The sequence below is a fragment of the Lemur catta genome, chromosome 6 (assembly GCF_020740605.2).
Source record: "Lemur catta isolate mLemCat1 chromosome 6, mLemCat1.pri, whole genome shotgun sequence".
In the NCBI taxonomy this organism is placed as follows: Eukaryota; Metazoa; Chordata; class Mammalia; order Primates; family Lemuridae; genus Lemur; species Lemur catta.
The window spans coordinates 99996631-100019003 of NC_059133.1; the positions used below are offsets into that span (position 1 = coordinate 99996631).

At 35.9% G+C, this 22373-nt stretch overlaps 1 protein-coding gene across 1 annotated transcript in view; it reads left to right on the plus strand.

Moving 5' to 3' along the window:
* KDM5A (lysine demethylase 5A) overlaps positions 1-22373 on the plus strand; it is an 86616-nt gene that overhangs the window by 58566 nt on the left and 5677 nt on the right. The window contains exons 20-27 of the mRNA XM_045554690.1: positions 1190-1328; positions 4049-4228; positions 5145-5306; positions 7493-8044; positions 8419-8562; positions 14116-14275; positions 15503-15723; positions 17531-17941. Of these exons, the coding sequence (XP_045410646.1) occupies positions 1190-1328; positions 4049-4228; positions 5145-5306; positions 7493-8044; positions 8419-8562; positions 14116-14275; positions 15503-15723; positions 17531-17941 (1969 nt within the window). The remainder of the gene's footprint in view (positions 1-1189; positions 1329-4048; positions 4229-5144; positions 5307-7492; positions 8045-8418; positions 8563-14115; positions 14276-15502; positions 15724-17530; positions 17942-22373) is intronic.

A 22373-nucleotide genomic window follows, 5' to 3' on the forward strand; every position in this document is an offset into this window, starting at 1 on the left:
TGGAGCACTCTTCCCTCTGCCTGTGGTGCATCTCCACCACCCCTAGCCTGGCCCTGGCCCCAGCTTTCCTATTCATAACTCCTATTCAGGAAGGATGAGAAAGCTTAGATGTCACTTTTGCGAAGTCTTCTTCACCTGCCAAGTCAATTAGGTTCTCTTACTATGCATTCTTACAGCACCTTGACTTTCCTTTGTCATTGCACTTATCACAGTGCATCCTGACTCCTTATTAATGATCCCTTCCCACAAGGTTAAAAAGTTTCACGAGACAAGGACTGTTTACTCTTGCTCATTAACAGTCTCTAGGGCCTAGAACAGGTAAGAGGATTCATGGATGATGAAACAACTTTCACCTTAGTAGTTTCCCACATAGTGAAAGTCATGGCTCTCTGGGCTCTTAATCTGTTTGTATCTATCTTCCCTGCCACATTTTCTTATTTCCTTCTTTGCTCTTATTCCTCCCACCCACATCCTCTACCTACCCCCACAACACCCCCACATCTCAAACTATCTACCAACTTCTTTTTAAATATTTCTCCATGCCTTTGTTCATCAGGTTAAAGGTTTCTTTTCTTTAACCTTTCATTTGACAAAGTCGTATTTCTTTAAGGCCTAACTCAAAGCCCTTCTTAATTCTAGGCAGAATTAATCAATACCTCTCATAGTAGTGAGTCCATAGTAATTTGTTCTTAGTTCCCAGTATAGGTGTAATTCATAATCTTGTATTATGATTAGTTGAGGATAAGGTCTGTGCTTTATTCATCTTTGTGTAACTGGTATGAATGAATGTAGTTGAATTAAATGTACATTGGCAACATTAATGGATTTCTAGTCTGTTGCTTTCTACATTGCTATCAAATGTGCATCTCTGACAGTTTCAGATATTGTAGAGAACTAAAGTAGAGGCAACCTAATAGTGAAAGAGGCAGGGATCTGAGACTTATTCTGAATCAGTATTTCAGGTGTGCACACATTTATTACATTAAGTGACTTTGGGGGAAAATTATTTTCTTATCTGTAAAATGGAAAGAAAGATGCTAGCTGCTTTGCTTCCCTTATAGGATTGTGGTAAGAATTAAATGAAATCATGTATGTGAAAGTTCTCTACACGTTCCAAAATGTTACTTAAATGTTGGTAGCAATTGGACTTTTTCTCTTGCATCTCACCCTGGGTTAACTGTTCTTTTAGACCGAGGCACAGCATGGCAAGTTTAGAGAGCATTGTGAATGAAGCCAAGAACATTCCAGCCTTTCTACCCAATGTGTTGTCCCTGAAAGAAGCCTTACAAAAGGCTCGAGAATGGACAGCTAAAGTGGAAGCTATTCAGGTAAGGAGACTTTTGGATTATATTGCCCATCAGGTAATGCCTGTCTCACAGATGAATCCTTTAAATCTTTGTTTCTTCAGAATAGAATAATCATAATACAGATGGCTCCCGAGTTATAATTTTTTGACTTTACAGTGGTGTGAAAGTGAGACGCATTCAGTAGATACTGTGCTTTGAATTTTGATGTTTTCCGGGCAGTGGCAGTGACCTGCAGCTCTCGATCAGCCAAGCTAGTGGAAGTGTTCTGAACATGTTTAAGGTAGGCTAGGTGTATTAAATGCATTTTCGACTTAAAGATATTTTCAACTTACTGGGTTTACAGGGACATAATCCCATGGTGAGTCAGAGCTTCTGTAAAATAATTATGGTATTTAAAACTCAGCTTTAAAATTCTTTCATTTGATTTTATAATTCAAAATAGATATTACCTGCTTAAATATTACTTGTTTTTATTGAGTCCCTGCTATGAAAGATGATAGAATTAGCTTATTTATGTAACTCTTAGCAGTAGGGATTTTATTGCCAGCTGTATTCTTTGAATCTTTTTCCATGTGCATGAATTACTTTTGAGAGGCAGAAAAGAAAATGAAATTAACACTTAATGAGCACCACAGTACTCTTGGTACTCTTCTAGGTATTTGGGAGCAGAAGTATAGGGGAAGGGTGTAAACAGAAAGTTAAATCTCACATGTTGTTACTCATATATGGAAGCTAAATATTAAAAACAATTGACAGAGAGTAGAATGATGGTTACCAGAGGTTGAGAAGGGTAGTGGGGGATAAAGTGGGCATGGTTAATGGGTACAGAAATATAGTTATATAGTTAGATAAGACGAGCTATATTTGATAGCATAGGGTGTACTTTAAAATAACTAAAAGAGTGAAATTGGAGTGTTCCTAACGCAAAGAAATGTTAAATGCCTGAGGTAATGGATACCACAATTACCTGATTTGATTGCACATTGTATGCCTGTATCAAAACATCACATGGACCTTCTAAAGATATACAACTATTAATGTACCCATAATAATTAAAAAAAGGAACAATGTAAAGATAGGACTCTGCCCTTCAAAATAGCATATTTTCTAGTTGAAGAAGTGTATGTTATACATCTGTAATTTAAAACAAGACTGAAATAAGTGCTATATAGAGATGAAAAATGCTTGAACTATAAAAACCATTAAGTGCATTAAATGTGTTGAGTATATACTCTTAATTGTAGAGCTATACTCAAAAAGAAAATCAACTTTCTTTCACTAAACTGCTGCCCCAAGAAAGAACATATTTCAGGTATCAAATTCTAAGAACTTTTCTTTTACCTTCTTTTTGGTTGACTTTTTCTGGGACATGCTTAGCTGCCACTGTTTCTTTTTTGTTTTCTTGAATTATCTCTGTTTTGATCAGGACAGCTCTTCTGTTTTATCTTTGGCCTGTTGCAAGCAGGAGTTGGTTGTCTTCAAATGTTTGATAATCCTTAATTGGTTGTTTATGATTGAAGGACTAAGTTGCTGTCATGTATTTCCTCTGTAATTTTGAAGCACTGTTTTCCTACCAGGTCCTTCCCTTCAGTGGGAGTACTGACTTGGAGGCTTCAAGTAAGTGGGCAGGTTCTGTTGGTAGGCGGACTTTTGTTTAGGATACATAGCTTGGGAGCAGGCTATGTCTAGGCTTAGCCAGCAGGCATTCTGTAGTCAAATGGCTGTAGTTGGGCACAAGAGGGAATAATAATAAATATGGTATTTCTTGGTCTGAGCTTTTTTTGCTATTCCATAAATCTAGCTGTTCTTATCTTGGTACCATGATGATTTGATTATGTCATTTTAATATCTTACTAGAACCACTTCATTATTCCTCTTAAAAATTCATAGGTTTCTTGTTTATTTTTCCACATGATTTAATAAATCTTTCAAAATGAGTTTATAGGCAAGTGTGTCAGTTAATACCTGGGAAATAACCTTTTACTGGAATGTAGTATAGAAGTTCTGTAAACAATAATGACTTTATTACGTGGAAATATTGAAACATTGTGAATTTAGAAGGAAAATATTCATATTTCTGTTTATATAATATAAAATGGAGGTGGTTACTAGAACTAAGATCCTGCTTTTAGTTGTTGGGAAAATTGTGAAAGACTTTGAATGGGCAAAAGATTACTAGGTGTCCTTTCTGTAGTGTTGTCTCATGAACCCTCCAGGATTATCTGATTCTAGGGGGTGGATGCCTTAGATTTTCTTTGGCCAGTTTATTTAATAACTCTGTCAGTTGTTTAAAAAAAAAAAAGTAATGCAAATAAGTTATGTCCATAGACAGGCAATTAAATTTGTCTGTAATAGTATAGTTGGTTTCCATAGTGTGGAAAAGATGATTCCTTTGTCCTATGTGGTATTAAACACTTATTAACAAATTCATTTCCTCATTCCTAATTGCATTTTTACATGTGGCTATTCTTCATATTGTCCTTTGAACTGGTTTTTATATCTACTGGTTCTCTGTAATAAAATATATAAAATCTTCAATAACATGTTCATTAAGAAATCAATTTACACAAGCTTTTAAAAGTAAGACATTGGAAGTTATATTAATTCAAGATACAGTTAGGTTTAAAGAAATAATATTTAATAGAAGAGCTAACACTAAACTTTGTAAGGTCTTTCAACAATGTATTGCCAGACTCCATAAGAGAACTCAAATCGTGTGAGAATGTACTTTTGTCTTTTAGAGTGGCAGCAACTATGCTTACTTGGAGCAGCTTGAGAGTTTATCTGCTAAGGGACGCCCTATCCCTGTGCGTCTTGATGCACTGCCCCAGGTGGAATCACAGGTAGCAGCAGCACGAGCATGGAGGGAACGGACTGGGCGGACCTTTCTTAAGAAGAACTCTAGTCATACTTTGTTACAGGTAAAGAGCACTTTATTTTCACAAACTTCAACACTCCCATTAGCAGTTGATAATTTAACACCTATAGGTAGCAGTGGTAGTAGTATTGGTGAGGGTTGTCTTCAGTTTATCTGGTCAGCTTTACTCAAGTGATTCCTATTAGGTAATTCCAGATGTTGTCCTAAAATCTGGAGCCTTAGGTAGACTTATTTCCAGTTAGTCTTGTGCTGTGCTGTGTCTAGAATAAGCAGTCAGTTTGGATTTTATTGTTACTGGACTCTGCCACTGAAAGATCTTATTTCTGAGAAGCACAAATTTATATACTCATCTTCATTTTCATCTTAAGCAGTTGCACATAGTAGTTAAGAACAGAAGCTTTGGAATAGGATATTTCAGGTTTGAGGACTGGCTTCTTAATTGCTAACCCTGTGTGCTTGGGCAAGTTGTTTCCTTTCTGAGGCTCAGTTTCCCGTGTTTGAATAATGTGCATAATAATACCTACCACATAGGGTTGTTGTGAGGATTGAAATAGATAATATGTGTGAAGTCCTTAAGAAAGTACCTGGGATTTGGTGAGTGTTCAATACACATTCCTTTATTTTCAGTTTTAAGATTTTTTTTTTGTTGTTGTTGTTGTTGTTTGTTTTTGAGACAGAGTCTCACTCTGTTGCCTGGGCTACAGTGAGTGCCGTGGTATCAGCCTAGCTCACAGCAACCTCAAACTCCTGGGCTTAAGCGATCCTCCTGCCTCAGCCTCCCGAGTAGCTGGGACTACAGGCATGCGCCACCATGCCCGGCTAATTTTTTATATATATATTTTTAGTTGTCCAGATAATTTATTTCTATTTTTAGTAGAGACGGTGTCTCGGTCTTGCTCAGGCTGCAGTTCTAAGATTTTTTAAGAACCAGAGTTCATATTTTGGTTTTATTTTTGTAGGTGCTAAGTCCCCGGACTGACATTGGTATATATGGCAGTGGCAAAAGCAGAAGGAAAAAAGTAAAAGAACTAATAGAAAAAGAAAAAGAAAAGGATCTGGACGTTGAGCCTTTGAGTGATCTAGAGGAAGGATTGGAAGAAACCAGAGACACAGCCATGGTGGTAAGAAATTATGTAATGTGTTTTAAGTTTGCTTGGTGAATACAGAATTCTGTGAAGATATAGCAGGTTCACTTTTTATTTTGTTAACTATTTTTATTTTCTTAAACTTAATCTGTGGCTTTATGACTGTACATATTTCCCATTTTTAAATACATTTGTAATCAAAGTATAGAAGAAGTTTACTATAATGCTCTTTTCCCAACATTGTTTTTCTTTTCCATATCTCTGTTCTTTATTGTTGTTTTAACAGTTGTCTAATATTCCATCTGGTTGTCCATAGTTTGCTGAGTACAGTAAATCTTCACTTACATTGCTAATAGGTTCATTATATGTCACTTCAAGTGAAATGACATATAATGAAACGTGTTTTAAAGACTGAGAAACAAGAGTTTTGATTAAATGAGTTAAGTTCTTGTGGCATGTTTCTGGTCACAGAAATATCACCAAACTTCTAAATAAAGGCCCAAAACACTTCTAATATTAAACATTGAAAGAAATGTGAAGTGTACATACAGTAATAAAAAAAGTAACATATTTACTCAGTTTTTGGTAAATCGGTGAGTGACAGGGACCCTGGTCAGTAATCAGTTTTTTTCCTCATCAGCGTTGTAACAAAACTATGTTGAACAAAACAACGCTATTTGAGGACCTGCTATAGTTTTCTAATGTTGAACATTCTGCCTGTTATTGAGTTCCCTGTCATAAGTAACAAAAAGTGAACTAACTTTGTATAGTCTTTTCCCTTTTAAATTATTTTCCTAGACTTGACTTTTAGGAGAATTATTGGGTTAGAATTTAATAGCATTTTGTGACTCTTAATACTATTGGGATTTTTTAGCTGGGTACGGTGGCTCACGCCTATAATCGTAGCACTGTGGGAGGCCAAAGTGGAGGGATTGCTTGAGGTCAGGAGTTTAAGACCAGCCTGAGGCAAGAGCGAGACTCGATCTCTACTAAAAATAGGAAAATTAGCTACGTGTCCTATCCTGAGCCTTGTAGTCCTAACTACTGAGGCGGCTGAGGTAGAAGGATTGTCTGAGCTTAGGAACTGGAGGTTGCAGTGAGCAATGATGATGCCACTGCACTCCAGCCAGGGCAACAGAGTGAGACTCTGTGTAAAAAAAAAAAAAAAAAAAAAAAAAACCACTATTGTGCTTTTCAAAGGAATTGTACTGGCTTACTGTTACCAGCTGCTTTTCAAAAATATTTCCCTTCTTTTAGTAGCATTCAGCAGTATAGTGAGTGCTCAGTAAAATATTTGTAGTTGATGAAAATTATACATGTTTGGTGAGTAGGAAGAATGTGTTAAGATTACTAGGAGCCTGAGGAAGTAGAGAGAAAATAAAAATGAGTTTGGGCTATACATAATAGTAGGAAATTGCATACACTAAGTGACTTGGTATGGCTCTTTTTGCCTACAAATGATCCTGTTTGGAGGCCAATGAAAATGATCTCTCAAGAGAGCCTGCGTAACAAAGTCAATCTAGCCAGAAAAGTAGGACTGGAAATTATTTCAAAATTGTTTCAAAGCTGCCATTAGTTTAAAAAGAAAATGCACTGGCAATATTTACAATAATTAAATTTTGTTTGCTTTTACTTACTTTGTTGAAATGAGTTTCATAAAATGCATTTGTTAAAATTGATCATCAGGCTTTTTATTGTACTTCCACAGGAATTGGAGAGGCCTTCTAGAGAGAGATAAAAATTTATTTGCATAGAACTCACCCCCAAAGAATGAATTACAAGGGAATGGGAAACTAATACTCACCTTGTTTACCTTGTGCCAGGCACCAGGTTAGGCACTTTCATATGTTAGCTTATTTAATCCTTAAAACAACAAAACAAGGTTGGTGGTATCCTCATTTTTCAGAAAAACAAGGTTCAGAAAACTTGTGCCTCATATTAATAGTCTGTGTATAAGAGCCAGGCTGTGTACTCAAGTTGCTTGATTTCAAAGGATATTATCTTTCTACTGCCCCCTACAGAAGAATTCAAAGTACTCTACTGATATGAATGATCAAATGTAGGTAGCACTTTGCCCATTTCACAGATAAGGAATCTTTGCATGAAAACTACCAGGTGCTCCAAATCTGCAGAAATTGGGCAAAGATCCCACAGCCTTGAGGATTTGGTATTTTGGGGCTGTATTGCATTGACTCCTTTCATGAAATGTTTGTTATATACAGGTGGCAGTTTTCAAAGAACGGGAGCAAAAAGAAATTGAAGCCATGCATTCCCTCAGGGCAGCCAACCTTGCCAAGATGACAATGGTGGACCGCATAGAAGAAGTAAAATTTTGCATTTGCCGCAAGACAGCCAGTGGGTTTATGCTACAGTGTGAGCTCTGCAAAGACTGGTTCCATAACAGTTGTGTTCCCCTTCCTAAATCAAGTTCCCAGAAAAAAGGGTCCAGCTGGCAGGCTAAAGAAGTAAAATTCCTTTGCCCTCTTTGTATGCGGTCTCGAAGGCCCAGGCTAGAGACTATTTTGTCACTCCTGGTATCCCTACAGAAGTTGCCTGTACGGCTGCCTGAAGGAGAGGCCCTGCAGTGTTTGACAGAACGTGCTATGAGCTGGCAAGATAGAGCACGGCAGGCCCTAGCCACAGACGAACTGTCCTCTGCCCTAGCCAAACTGTCTGTGTTGAGCCAGCGCATGGTGGAACAGGCGGCTCGAGAAAAAACTGAAAAGATCATCAGTGCAGAGCTCCAAAAAGCAGCTGCTAATCCAGATTTACAGGCAAGTTTAGGATTTACATCCTTTCTTTCTTTCATGGGATAATATTTGTCAGTATATGAATAGTAAATCAAACCTATCTTACCAGTTGATTACGAAAATAACAGTAACTTGTCAGCAATTGTATCATCCATAACATCTTCCTCCTGCTACACACATAGCATTTTCTTTGGATACATACCTACTGAAATACTACCTGGAAATATTGGGTGAACCTTAGCATCATAATCAAATAATTTGATTTCTACTAACTGTTGGAGAATTCTGTTAGCCACTTAGTGAGTTCATTGCATTTTTGGTGATCTTAAGCACATATTAATTACCCATGTTTGCTTAGTATTTGCTTTCTGTTCATATTGGAATTATTTGTTGTTTAGGGACACTTACCCAGTTTCCAGCAGTCCGCTTTTAACCGGGTGGTGAGTAGTGTATCATCTTCCCCTCGACAAACAATGGACTATGATGATGAAGAAACAGATTCTGATGAAGATATTCGGGAAACATATGGCTACGACATGAAGGTAATTACATGGACAGGCAGTGTAGGTGTATACCTGATCATTGGGGGGTTTCTTAAAAAAGCTATTGAACCGTGATGTTTGAAGCCTGAAAGTGGAAGAGAAAGCTAGTCATCGGTCCTGAGTTTATGATGATAACTTTTTTTCCAAAATTCCAAAAACACAGATCCCTGAAACAACAATTTTTCTAAAAAATTTTTTAAAAATCTGTATTTTCCTCATCTTCTGACTCCTTATGTCTTAGAGGAACTTGAAAAATTATACATTATTTAAAGTGTTCATGGCCAATTTTAGTCTTCTCGATTTTTTTCTTTGAGGTAAAGTCTGTAGAGTTGTTTTTTAAGAGACCCATTCTAGCTGTGTTTTAACTTTTTGCTCTGATCTCTTGTCTGAATGGTGCTAGGTAGAATGTCATGTTCAGAGATGGGAACTACTTGGGTCCAAGGTTAGAATTTCCTGAGTTATAGTTGCAGTTAGAACAAATTATTTGCCATCAGTATGAGTATCTTTGTAATAGCCTTACACTGGTGGTGTAGAGAAGCTTTTGGCAAGTTTGTTTTGTGTTGGATTCAATTGGCCTTTCATTGTCACTTTGTGTCAAGTACAAGTCTTGCTTTTTATCTAGTAATAACATCATGATCTAGGCAGAGAGCCCCATTGATTTCTTTTAGGATTCTCAGTTGCTCTGTTGAGAATCTATGCTTGTAACCTGGGAATTCTTACTCTGACATGAGAGCCTGCCTCCAAAGAGCAAGGGGGTTTCCATCTCTATCACTTGATTATCTTTTCTTTGTATTTTCAGCATGCAGATCAGGTAGGTACTGCTCATCCTTAGAGCATGAATTTGATCAGCATTAAAACTCCTAGGATGTAAAATTTACATCTATCATAGATGCTTGTAAATTCGTCTGTTGGAAAGTATTTTTCTCAAGATAAAAATGGATCTGGGAGATGTTTTAATGAAAGAATTTTCAGTTATATGACTTAAAGACTTGAGAAAAGTTGAAATTTGAATTAGCCAGTTCAAATGAGCTTTTTAAGCACCTTGTTACCCAGAAGTTAATGATTGTCTTTGTTTACAAAGTTGTATAGGATGACCAGGAGTGGCTGAAAGGGAATGCAGCCCATACCAAATATAACCTAGTTAGCTTTTTTACTGCAATACTAGAATCACCTGTTTGTCTTAGCTTAGAGGCCTCCAGTACTTTGGTGGTGTTTGCTTTCTAGCACATAGTCACCCACTGCTCTAGAATTGCTTAACAAGATGGGCTTTGCTTGGAAGTAGATTGGTAACCTGCGAAAACAAAACATCCCAAATATTATTGCATGCTTTTCAGGGCTAGGGATCAAAACTGTAGTTTGATATGGTTGTGTGGAGTAGTCTTTTTTTTTTTTTTGCAGAATTTATATGGGAATCTTAGCTTGCTTACTCTCTTTGATAAGGGGGTATTGGCGGGTAAAAGAATAAAATTATGGATTTTATAGTGTTAACAATGTATTTGACAGCTTAGAAGAATAGAATGGTGGCAAGACTTAATGGTAATTCAGGGTCAGATTTACATTGATATTGGTATTTTTGAATGAAAAAATTAATACTGTTGAGCATTTTCCCATAGGGCAAGCAATTATTATGTAATGAAATTTTATTTGCCAATTTATTTGCATTTGGCTGGGTGATTTTTCCCTTTGTATGATGTCCCCTGTTGTGACTATGAATTCATCCGTGAATTTAATATTTTTGCTTGAGGAAGAGCCCATTACTGGTTTAGGAAGAAGAGTAGGTAAGTATATAGTAAAATAAAATCAGTCATTTTATCTTAATTACTATGACATTTAAATGTTAAAACAAATTATTTATACTCAGCATAGTTTGGCTGCTTCATTTTGCATATAATGTATCTTGTGATCACCACCAAAATACTCTGAGCAGCATTCAGAAAATTATTACTTAGGAAAATACGTACTTAATGAAGCAGTCTGTCATGGGTCATTTGGGATTGTGCCTGGGATAACCTTCTTTTAGATATCCACATGATTATTTCCTTTTAAGGCATGTTGTTTACCTTTATTGAAACTCTCCATCCATATTGCAGTTTATGTTTTGCAAATGCGCATATGTGCAGAATTGCATATCAGAAAGGAGGGTATAGAATAGTAGCCTAGGAAGTTCCTTTATGTATCCCAGTAACTGCTTTTAGAGAAGGGCATGTTAAGCGCTTAAAGTCTTTCACATTTTCTTCTCCACCTTGGTTAATACTTGGGTATTTTGAACTTTGGTGGAATAGAGTAGATTCTTTTCTAAGACTTTAGTCCTGCTTAAAATTAGATAAGGCTGGAGTGACAGACCTGTACATAAAACACATTTCTCAGTGAGGGGCCATTTCACCTTTCCTTGCAGATTTGCCAGTAGTGGGACTGAATGGTAATTTTCCTTCTTAGAGTAATTTTTAAAACATTTTAATTAGCCAGGTACAGTGGCACATGCCTGTAGTCCCAGCTACTTGGGAGGCTGAGGTGGGAGGAGCTCATGAATTAGAGGCCAGCCTGGGCAAGACAGCGAGACTCCATCTCTTAAAATTTTTTTTAAATTAATTTTTAAAATAGACAAGTAAAAATTGTGTCTGTGGTATACAACGTGATGTCACGTGCATACATCGTGCAATTATGAAATCAAGCTACTTAACATATTCATCACCTCACATACTTATTTTTGTAGTGAGAACATTTAAAATCTAGTCTTAGCAGTTTTTAAATATGCAATACATTATTATTAACTGTAGTCACTGTGCTGTACGATAGATCTCCAGCACTTATTCTTCCTGTCTAACTGAAACTTTTTACCATTTGATTAACATCTCTCCATTACTCCCCACCCACATAGCCTCTGGTAACCACCATTCTATTCTCTGCTTCTACGAGTCCGACTTTTTTTAAGATTCTATACAGTATTTGTTCTTAGGGGAATAATTTTTTAAAGCTTGCTGTTTTTCAATTCTTTTGTTTCCAACCTTTATATTTAAAATGTATTTCTGGTAGACAGCATACTTAGTGGGGTCCTCTCTGGCCTGAAATTCTACATATATACATATTTTTAAAGTATAAACTACTATATAATTTGGTCTTTTTACCTTTTTTTTTTTTTTTGAGATAGAGTCTTGCTCTATTACCCTGGTAGAGTGCAGTGGCATCATCATAGCTCTGTGCAACCTCAAACTCCTGGGCTCAAGTAATTGGGTCTTTTTTTTTGTATTTTGTCTCTTAGGTATATTACAATCTCTGTCTTTTAATTGGGGGTGCTTAGTTCTTTTACCTTTAATGTAATTATTGGTATGATTGAGTTTAAGTTGATTTTCAGTATTTTTCGTCAGCCCCTTTTTGTTTCTCTGTTTCCCCCTTGTTCTTTGTTTCCCCTTTCCTGCTTTCTTTTGGGTTATTTGAAATTTTTTTAGTGTTTTGTTTCTTTTACTGGCTTCTTAGCTATACCTATTTTTATTATTTTTTTTTTTTTAGTGATTGCTCTAGTGCTATCAATGCATCTTTAATTTACTAAAGTCAATATTATACCTCTTCACACTTTCCTAGTGTTAAGTCACACTTAAAATGTTGTTTTTTGTTTTTTTTTTTACCTTTCACTGCTTCCATGCCTATTTTCTGGTTGTTGTCCTTTCCGAGTTGAAAACTTAGCAGGAAGTTCCCTGCATGAGTTACAGTAAAATGAGTAGAGTCATGGTCAGAAAAGACAGTTCAAATCAGTGAGAAGCAGCATCTGGGAACTGAAGTAGGGGATTTGTACTCTTCCATCTTTTGCAGTACAGGACTTAAATTCTTGAATAGGGAAGAGGGCTATGAGAACTGTTATTCCTCAATTCTCGGTGAGTGTCCTTTTCTTCCAGAATCTTCTTATGAAACCTTTTTCTCCTAAGTTGTCTTTCCATAGCTAACCATTAATTTGAAACCTCCAGATTCTTGGAAACTATCCTGTTTTAATTAAAGACAGCCTCATGATGACAGTAGATCTTCCTCTCATGCACCCTAGAAAGAGAATGTTGGGTTAGTCATTGTGCTATTGTCTCTCATCTTGCTAACCCGCTCTTTTATACTCTGCTTTGTGATGTTGAACTGGGAATCCATACCAGGGGTTGCCAAACTTTTTCTGTAAAGGACCAGATAGTAAGTATTTTATGGTCTCTATTGCTTATTCTTTTCTTTTTTCTGTATTTATTTATTTTTTTTTGGTTACAACTTTTCAAAAATGTAAAAACTATCCTTAGCTCGCAAGTCATAAAAAAAGCAGGCTGCTGGTTGGGATTGACCCCCAGGCTATAATTTGCCAATCCCTGCCCTACACATTTGTCCTTTGCCAAATGCTTCTTTTCTGCCAGTAGGGGGACATTAGAGAAAATTAAAAGTCCTGAACAGTGAGGATGGACTTGATCTTTCCCCTATTATTCCGTATTCCTGTGATCATCATCATCTGAACTAAATGTTTTTTTTCTTCTTTTAATACCCTGGCAGAGGCAAATGGTTCCAATTTCTAGTTGTTGTTTTTCCCTTACATCCCTGAAACCAACCACATGATGTTCCATCAGAGATAGCAGAACTTACCGGCCAGTGCTTCCTCACAAAGCTCTGGGTCCCAACTCTACGGGGCCCCTTTTTAAGCTTTTAGGTTCTAATAAATCCACCGCTTTCCTTTGTCACCTCAAGCCCTAGGGATAACTCTTTCCTGAAGTTATTATCTTGGTATTACCTTGGTGTTTCCCTTTGGCCTTTCAAGTCCTTTAATACACATTGAACAAGTACTCTATATTATGTTCTCTCTGTTGAAATACCTTGTGTGATTTCTATCTTCCTGATTGTACTCTGGCCTTTAAAGCTATATAGATGAGTTTGTGGAAACTAATTTCGTGGGACTATCATCTGAGACCTAATTAGAGCACACTTAACATTCTAACAACTTTAAACTAAATGTTGTATAACAAAACCAATCTTTTTTTCTCATCAATATTACAATGAAAGGAAGTTGAAGTAAATGATGTTATTGGAGGACCTGCTGCTGCTGTACTTTTGCTTAAAGCCACAGTTTCCAGGAACCTATTAACAATGTTATGTGAAGACTTACTGTAATTTGTATATTGTCAGTCAGGCTCTTTATTGTATTAAGAACAGTTAGTTAAGATTTTAGGTTTGAAAACTTTTAGAGAGGATTAAATGGTTTGCGTCCTTAAGATGTCACATCTAAACCTTTCTTCCTCTCTGAAGTCCTTTTTATTTTCTTTTAAAAGGTCAAGTTTCCTCAGTTTGTTGATATGAGTTTTTATGGGTTGTGGACTATAGAAGGTATATTATTTAATGGTAATTTCTATGTAGGTTTATTATCTCTGTGGATTATTTTTGAACTTTACTCTCTCTTTTGGCTTGAAACTATATGCGTCATGCTTTTTCTCCCCAGTGGACATTTCATATCTTTCTTAGTGTCATATATTTAATTTTAATGTCATATTAAATAGGTTAAGTAACTCTAATTCAGAATAACCCTCTTTGTTTCTTCTTCAGGACACAGCCAGTGTGAAGTCCTCTAGTAGTCTGGAACCTAATCTTTTTTGTGATGAAGAGATTCCCATCAAATCTGAGGAGGTAGTAACTCACATGTGGACAGCGCCTTCATTCTGTGCAGAACATGCTTATTCTTCTGCTTCTAAGAGTTGTTCTCAAGGTATTACCCTTTTTTTAAAATGTGGGGAAGATAAGCCTAAAAATAGTGAGAAAAAATTATATTAAGGGTATTAATCTCTATTGAATTGAACAGAATGACTGGTCGTGAAATGCTAATGGAACCCGAAAATGCTATTTTGGTTAGGAAAAGTCAATCCCTATTAGCATTTTATATCATCAGATGATAATCTAAAAATTTACGTAGAATTATAGAGGCCTAATTAGAAGAATTTTAGAGGCCTGGTGTCTCAGTTCTATAAAATCCCTAATAGGTAGTCCTTTATCCTCTATTTGATCATTGCCAGTTGTGAAGGAACTTGCTGCTTTTTGAGAATGTTCATTCTGGGCCGGGCACGGTGGCTCACGCCTGTAATCCTAGCCCTCTGGGAGGCCGAGGTGGCTGGATCGCTCGAGGTCAGGAGTTCGAGACCAGCCTGAGCGAGACCCTGTCTCTACTAAAAATAGAAATAAAAATTATCTGGACAACTAAAAATCTATATAGAAAAAATTAGCTGGGCATGGTGGCGCATGCCTGTAGTCCCAGCTACTCGGGAGGCTGAGGCAGTAGGATCGCTGAAGCCCAGGAGTTTGAGGTTGCTGTGAGCTAGGCTGACGCCACGGCACTCACTCTAGCCCGGGCTACAAAGTGAGACTCTGTCTCAAAAAAAAAAAGAATGTTCATTCTGGTTTGGGTTAGCTTTGTTAGAGTGTTCTTCCTTTCTTGGGAGTGTGATTTCTGTATGATTACTTTTCTTTTCCCCAGTGAAAATAAATCTCACTGCTATAGGTCACAGCTTTGAAGATGGAAGTTGTTTATTTCTTTGTAATAAAGTTCAAGGTTTTATGGAACAGCGTATTGTTGTCTGTTCATTAGGAAGATAATCATTTATTTATATAGGGCAGCTAAATGCTTGATCTTTTGGCATTGTCTAAAATGGAGTGAACGTGGGTTAAGAGATTCTAGTCCCCCCTTGCCACAAGATAAAGAATCAATAGGGATGAATAATCAGGAAAAGAACCAATTTTAACTCTAAAGCAATTTTTTAGAGTGGGTCTTGGGATCCTAGGTCTTTTTGTTTTGTATTTGTTTTTATTTTCATTTACCTTTTCATACTAATGTAAAGAATCCAGATATCTGAAGTCAGTTTTGGGGGGAGGTCAGACCGTCCTTCTAAATATTTATACTTTTTCTATAGCTTTTGCTTTTTTGTTTTGGTATTTTGGAAAGGTTCCAACACCCCAAGGAAACAACCTCGGAAGAGCCCTTTGGTGCCTCGTAGTTTGGAACCTCCAGTGTTGGAGTTGTCACCTGGAGCCAAGGCCCAATTGGAAGAACTTATGATGGTTGGAGATCTCCTGGAAGTATCTTTGGATGAGACTCAACACATATGGCGGATTTTGCAGGCCACACACCCACCCTCTGAAGACAGATTCCTTCATATCATGGAGGTATGGTTTTAAAGGTTACTTGAACAGTGGTTTTAAAACTATTAGAATATTTAGAATGCCAAGTTCCTTACAAGTACCACAAATGTTGTCAAGGAGATGGCTGAGTGGGCAGTAATCTGGCTGTCCTACTTACTTAAGCCAAAGAAATTCTGCTTTATGGTTTTCTTTATAGAGCTTTTATGTAATATTTAATTAGAAAAAAAAGCACAGGGATGGTTAAATAGAAGTGGATTAGGTGGGAGGGAGAGTCTGCATTCATATATCACACTTGCATAGCAGTTCATACTTCACACTATGTTTTTATTTTTATATCCATGATCTTATTTGATCCTAACCACAATCCTGAAGGCGGGTATGGTAGGGGAGAGACCGGTAAGGCGAACATTTACCCTGTTCTGCATATGAAGAAATTAAGGATCAGAAAATTAAGGTCACACATCTAGTGAAAATAAAAAGACCTGGATTCTAACTCTGGCATCCGACTCCTAGTATTCTTTTCATTAGCTTCCTTGTTTCCATGGAATGGAATGGTACCAGTATCACCAGTAATGGGTGCAGGTACATTTAGCACACTATAGTTTCTTTATGGTTTGGAAGTCAGATCTCTTAAGTAGCCTAATTTAGATAGTGTTTTCCAGTCTACAAAGCATTTTCTTCACAACCATTATCTCATCCAGTTCTCTTTATTACATATAAGGAGGCACAAAGTATAAAGAGGTTAAATATCTTGTTCAAGATGTAATAGAGTTAAGACATTTATAATCCAATGTTCTTTTGAATTCTGCTGATTTTTAGGTTCATGTCAAAGATTCTCAAGTCTCAAATCTGCAAGAAAATGAATTCTCTAATGTTTTTTCTTAAGGAATTATGAAGTTTATGTTACATTTTTCATTATTTCTTTCTCTAATCCCTTTCTCCATTCTTTTCTGTAACACGATATGCTTTTACCGTTAGAATTTTAAATGTTTATTACGTTGGCACATAATAGCAACAATATTAGAAAGTTGAAAAGAAAAATCACGATTTTTTTTTCCTTTGTTACATGAAATATTTTCTAGCCCTTGCCAGAGTTACTGCATACCCTTTGTAATGAGATCATGGATACAGTTTTATATTTTCTTGATGTATTTTTTTTTTTAACCCAAACCCAAGCTTGGATGTCATTTCTTGATATTTTTGATAACTTCTTAACTACTAAGAGTTTTATTCATTGAGTTAATAAAGAATTTTAGTAGTGGTAAATGAAGACCAAAAAAGTTGTTACATAATTTAATACATTTAGTACAGTTAGGTTTCTATGTATGTTTTCCTCTGTAACAGAGATGCTATAGACTGTATTAACATATGCTAATACTGAACCTTTTTTTGCCCTTTTCCCCCTAGTGAGCTAAAAATAAGTCAAACATTTTATTTCAGGCTTGTCATTACCTTTTGTGTTATCTTCATTGAATATTGTATTTGTCTTCTTAAAATATCTTTTAAATATCTTTAGAATAGTATCATTTTGTGGTCTTTTTTTATTGTGACATAATATACATAATAGAAAATTTACCAGTTTAACCCTTTTTAGGTGGGCAATTCAGTTGCATTAAGTACATTCACATATCCTTTTCCAGAACTTTTAGTCAGCCCAAACAGAAACTCTTACCCACTAAATAAGTCTTCATTTCCTCCTCCCCCAGCTTCTGATAACCTCTGTTTTACTTTCTATCTGTGTGAATTTGTCTGTTCTAGGTGCCATATAAGAGAATAATACTGCTTATAAATGTCTTGCTTTAAAATCATTCCTATTTTTATAACTTTGAAGGATGATGGCATGGATGAGAAACCACTAAAAATGAAAGGAAAGGACTCTTCAGAGAAGAAACGGAAACGAAAACTAGAAAAGGTAGAACAACTTTTTGGAGAAGGAAAACAGAAGTCCAAGGAGTTAAAGAAAATGGACAAACCTAAAAAGAAGAAATTAAAATTAAGTACTGACAAATCAAAAGAGCTGAACAAATTGGCCAAGAAACTAGCAAAAGAAGAAGAGAGAAAAAAGAAGAAAGAGAAGGCTGCTGCATCCAAAGTTGAACTTGTGAAAGAGAATACTGAGAAGAAAAGAGAGAAAAAAGTGCTGGACATCCCCTCCAAGTATGACTGGTCAGGAGCAGAGGAATCTGATGATGAGAATGCCGTATGTGCCGCACAAAACTGCCAAAGGCCCTGCAAAGACAAGGTGAGTTCCAGTTATTTATAGTCAAGCGTGAGCGAGGTCAAGGAGCAGTAGTCGTAGAGACATACGTTTGATATGATGATAGTATATTTTTGATTCCAGGATTTGGACTTCCAACATAATATGTTTTCTAGTTTTTATAAACTGTTTTGAATATTCAGGCTTCTAGCTTAGTGTGCTTAGTAGAAGAAATACTTAAAAACCATATAGTTAGTGAACATAATGAAACAAGAGCATAGAGAAACTATGTGACAACCCTTGGCAAATGATGCATTTCATGTGCAGTGGGCATAAGAAGTTTCAAAATAGTCTTGTGCCTTCCCTGTAAAGGGTGGCTCAGAGAATTCAATACCTTGTCAATTAGCCACAGTGGCCTGAAAAAATCATGGGCCTGTATTGTAAGAGCTATGGAAAATTGCTTTAAGATTGTGTTCCAAAGACCTGAAACTTTTGTTCTATATCTTACATTCAGGCCTATGTTCAGTCTCCTAAATGGAATATGACTTTTTTCACATCTTTGTGACAAATAATTCAGAATTATTTGAGAATTATGAGAAAATTAGCTCAGCAGAGGAAAAAGATATTATTTAAAAATTTTGAACCCCCAATTTTAAGTATAGTAATTCTATGATGGGTGTTCTTTAGATAATATTGATGATAACTTCTAAGAAAAATGGGCAGACTTTGTGAAAAATCCCCCTTCTTTACATGATTAGAGGCATCTATTATGGTTCCCATCAGGAATATTGATAAATTTGTAGTCTTAATTTTATTTATTCTCATAATACCATTTGAGATTTTGAATTCTAATAGTTCTTCAACTTAAAAATATGAACAGAATAAATAAAATTGCATCACTAATCCCTATAGGTTATGCCCTTACTTATCTCCTCAATGAAATACTTACGTACATTTTTTAGATCTTGAAGGGACCAAGAGGTCACCTTGTTCAGGCTCCTCATTTTACAGATGATTGAAACTGGGATTCAGTGAAGTTTGTGATGGGACCAAAGTTACGGTAATTAGTGGCAAAACCAAAAACAGAACCCTGGTTTCTGGCTCCCAGCCTCCCAGACCAGGTTCTCTCCACTAACACCCCCACTCCGCCAATACTTGAGATGTAAGTACAAGAACACATTCCAAAACTGAATGATACTTATACTTAAATTAGACTTATTAGGGATATTCCCTACATTTTTGGAAAACAAATACGTATTAAAATATATATCCCATTGTCTGTAATCTTCCAAAATTGACAGCTGTAAATACTTTAGTGTTTCCTTCCCATCCTCCTCCTATTATATATAGTTTGTTTTATATCATTGTTATACTGTTTTTTCACTTTGTATCTTGCTTTATTCATTTCATAAGCATTGTCCTATATTATAAACATTTAAAATGTTTTAGAAGATATATATGTGCATATTATTTTTATCTTTCATTTTGAATTTATTCCCACCTGAATTTATTTGTTAAAGAGGCTGATGGAGGGTTAACTGTTTTTCTTTGAGTACCCAAAATATTAACAGCTCAGTGTTGGCAGAATGTTCTCCCTTTTCTTTCTCCTTTAATTTGATGGCTGTTTCAAGATTAGCGGCAAGATATGGTGCATTTTTTTTTTAACCTTTTCTGTCATCCTTCCTATGTTTATAGCCATCATGAACCTTTTATGTTCTCTGTTTTCTCCTTTTCTCTTTATCACTTAATCTTTCCCCTCTTTTCTGCTCAGCATTTAAATGATAAGTTGTTCTGTTATTACTGTTGTCTTCCTGTGGCGTGTAAACACTACAGGCAGCTTTTTAAAAAATTTCCTCTAAAATTGTTAAATTAACACACACCCTACTTAATCAAGAGGCTATAAGTACGAGGTAAAATGATCTCCGTGAAAGCACTTGTTAACCGAAAATGCTAAATATAAGTGTTAAGATGTGATCATTATTCTTAAATGAACCCTGAGATTTGCTCCTAACCATAATAGGTATTTAAAAAAAACAGAAAGTTATCATCTACATTTTGATGGAACAAAAGGAGATTTGGCTGAGTATTCAGAGAAAATGTCTATTTTAAACTATTAAAATACATACATAAAGGCGAATAATGTGTGCCTTACCGTGTTCGTTAGTTTACATAAAATAAACTTAGTGTTATAATTCTATGTGTTTAATTTCAAGCAGAAATTATTTCAGATTATATTTTGCGTGTCATTGCTCTTTTGCAGTTTTTTTGATTTTCCACATGTTCCTGATATAGTTTTACTAAGTAAAAGGTATATTTCTATAAAAGATTTTCTGAAGAATGTTACAACTTTCTCAATCTTTAGTGTTTCTCCAAGACAACCTGGTTAATGCATGGCACACATCTTTCGAACAAAATGATGATAAGAAAAGAATGCTTTTGGTGGGCACAGTGGCACACTCCTGTAGTCCCAACTACTCAAGAAGCTGAGGCAGGATGATCTCTTGAGCTCAAGAGTTCAAGGCGGCAGTGCACTGTAATCACACCTGTGAATAGCCACTGTACTCCAAGCCTGGGCAGCATAGTGAGACCCTGTGTCAAAAAGAAAAGAGAATACTTTTTAAGGCAGTCTGTTCTTTGAAATACCATGCAGCAAAAAAATAATGTCTAGGATTCATTTCTTTTTAGGTAAATTCTCTAACCAGTAGTTACTAGTATTTCTCTAACCAGTATAATGACTCACTTTTCCCCAAAATTGCAGGGATTGAGAAATATTCTTTTAAAAATTAGATGAATGAATACTTAAATGTACCTGGCCTCAATTTCAAGATGTTTTAGGAAAAGATAATACCAGAATAATGTAGAAGGTTTTTTAAAAAAACTGTCTCTTCCATCAATAATCAAATTTTCAAACTGAAATTAATAATAGTAAAGAAGGCCAGGCGTGGTGGCTGACACCTATAATCCTAGCTCTCTGGGAGGCCGAGGCAGGAGGATTGCTTAAACCCAGGAGTTTGCGTTTGAGGTTGCTGTGAGCTATAATGATGCCACGGCACCCTAGCCAGGTGACAGAACCAGACGGTGTCTCAAAAAATAAATAAATAAATAAATAAAGAGGAGGTATTTTCAAAACATTACTTTTAAAGTTCAGAATCCTTTTCTCTCTGAATTCTGCTCGTTTATTCAATCTTACTGCTACCAAGACTAAAACAAGTTAACTTGAAAGAACAAGTTATTTCAGGCTAATATTTAAATAACGTTTTTTCTGTATTAGAATAAATATTTAATAATTTTACTTATGAAAATAGCTTTTTTCCCCCTCTTTAAAAGGCTTTTTTTTTTTTTAACTCTTCCCATGGGCTTTGTCCTTACCTATTCCATAAGAAGTTTGGCATGGTAGATTAGAGATTAAGCTTATAAATTTATGCCTCTCACTTTTGCTATTTTGTTATCCGGTCTGATTTTTAAAAATTTTCATGGGCATGTTGTGTCTATCAAAGTATTTGCATTTTTGGTGGCTTTACCAGTTCACATCTCGTTTTAGCACAGATAATCAAAGGTTGGATTACCTAAATGTATGTAATGCATACACACAGACACACAATGTTGAGGTTGAGATAGAATAACCAACTGTCCCCACTTTAGCACTGAAATTCCCACATACTGAGAAATGTGTCATTGCTGGGCAGCTGTTGGTTATTTAATGTTCAGAGCACCAAGAAAATACACAGGAGGATTCTGAACATATGTTACCTACTTCACTAAGTGAATTGTTTTCATTTTTCAAATTTGGCTTTTGTAAGGAAAGTAAGTGCAAAAGATGTTAAATGCAAAAATAACAAAAGCTGAGCTGAGCAAGTAAGCTAAAAATATCACTAAATTGCCAGGTTTTTTTTCCCCCAGTAGAGTAATATGCTTTAAGAAATAATATACTCTGCCAAGTATTTTTTCTTAAATGTAAATATGAAACCATAGCAGAACAATAAATGTCAAATTAACATTATTTACCCCATTTAATATATTTCCCTTTAAAGAGACATTTTCCCCAGATTTGAAGTAGTAGTCTATTTTTACTATAATATAAAATTTCTAGGCGGGGGCCAGTGGCTCATGCCTGTAATCCTAGCACTCTGGGAGGCCTTGGTGGGATGATTGCTTCAGCTCAGAAGTTCAGGACCAGCCTGAGCAAGAGTGAGACCCCATCTCTACTAAAAATAGAAAAATTAGTGGGCATTGTGGTTTGTGCTCATAGTCCCAGCTACTCGGGAGGCTGAGGCAGGAGGATCACTTGAGCCCAGGAGTTTGAGGTTGCAGTGAGCTATGATGACACCACTGCACTCTAGACGGGGCAACAGAGTGAGACTCTGTCTCAAAATAAGTAAATAAAATAAATAAATAAATAAGTTCATTCTATCAGTTAATTATTTGAACAGCTTAGAGTTGTGAAATTTTTTAATGATTATTTTTGTGTGTTTTGCTA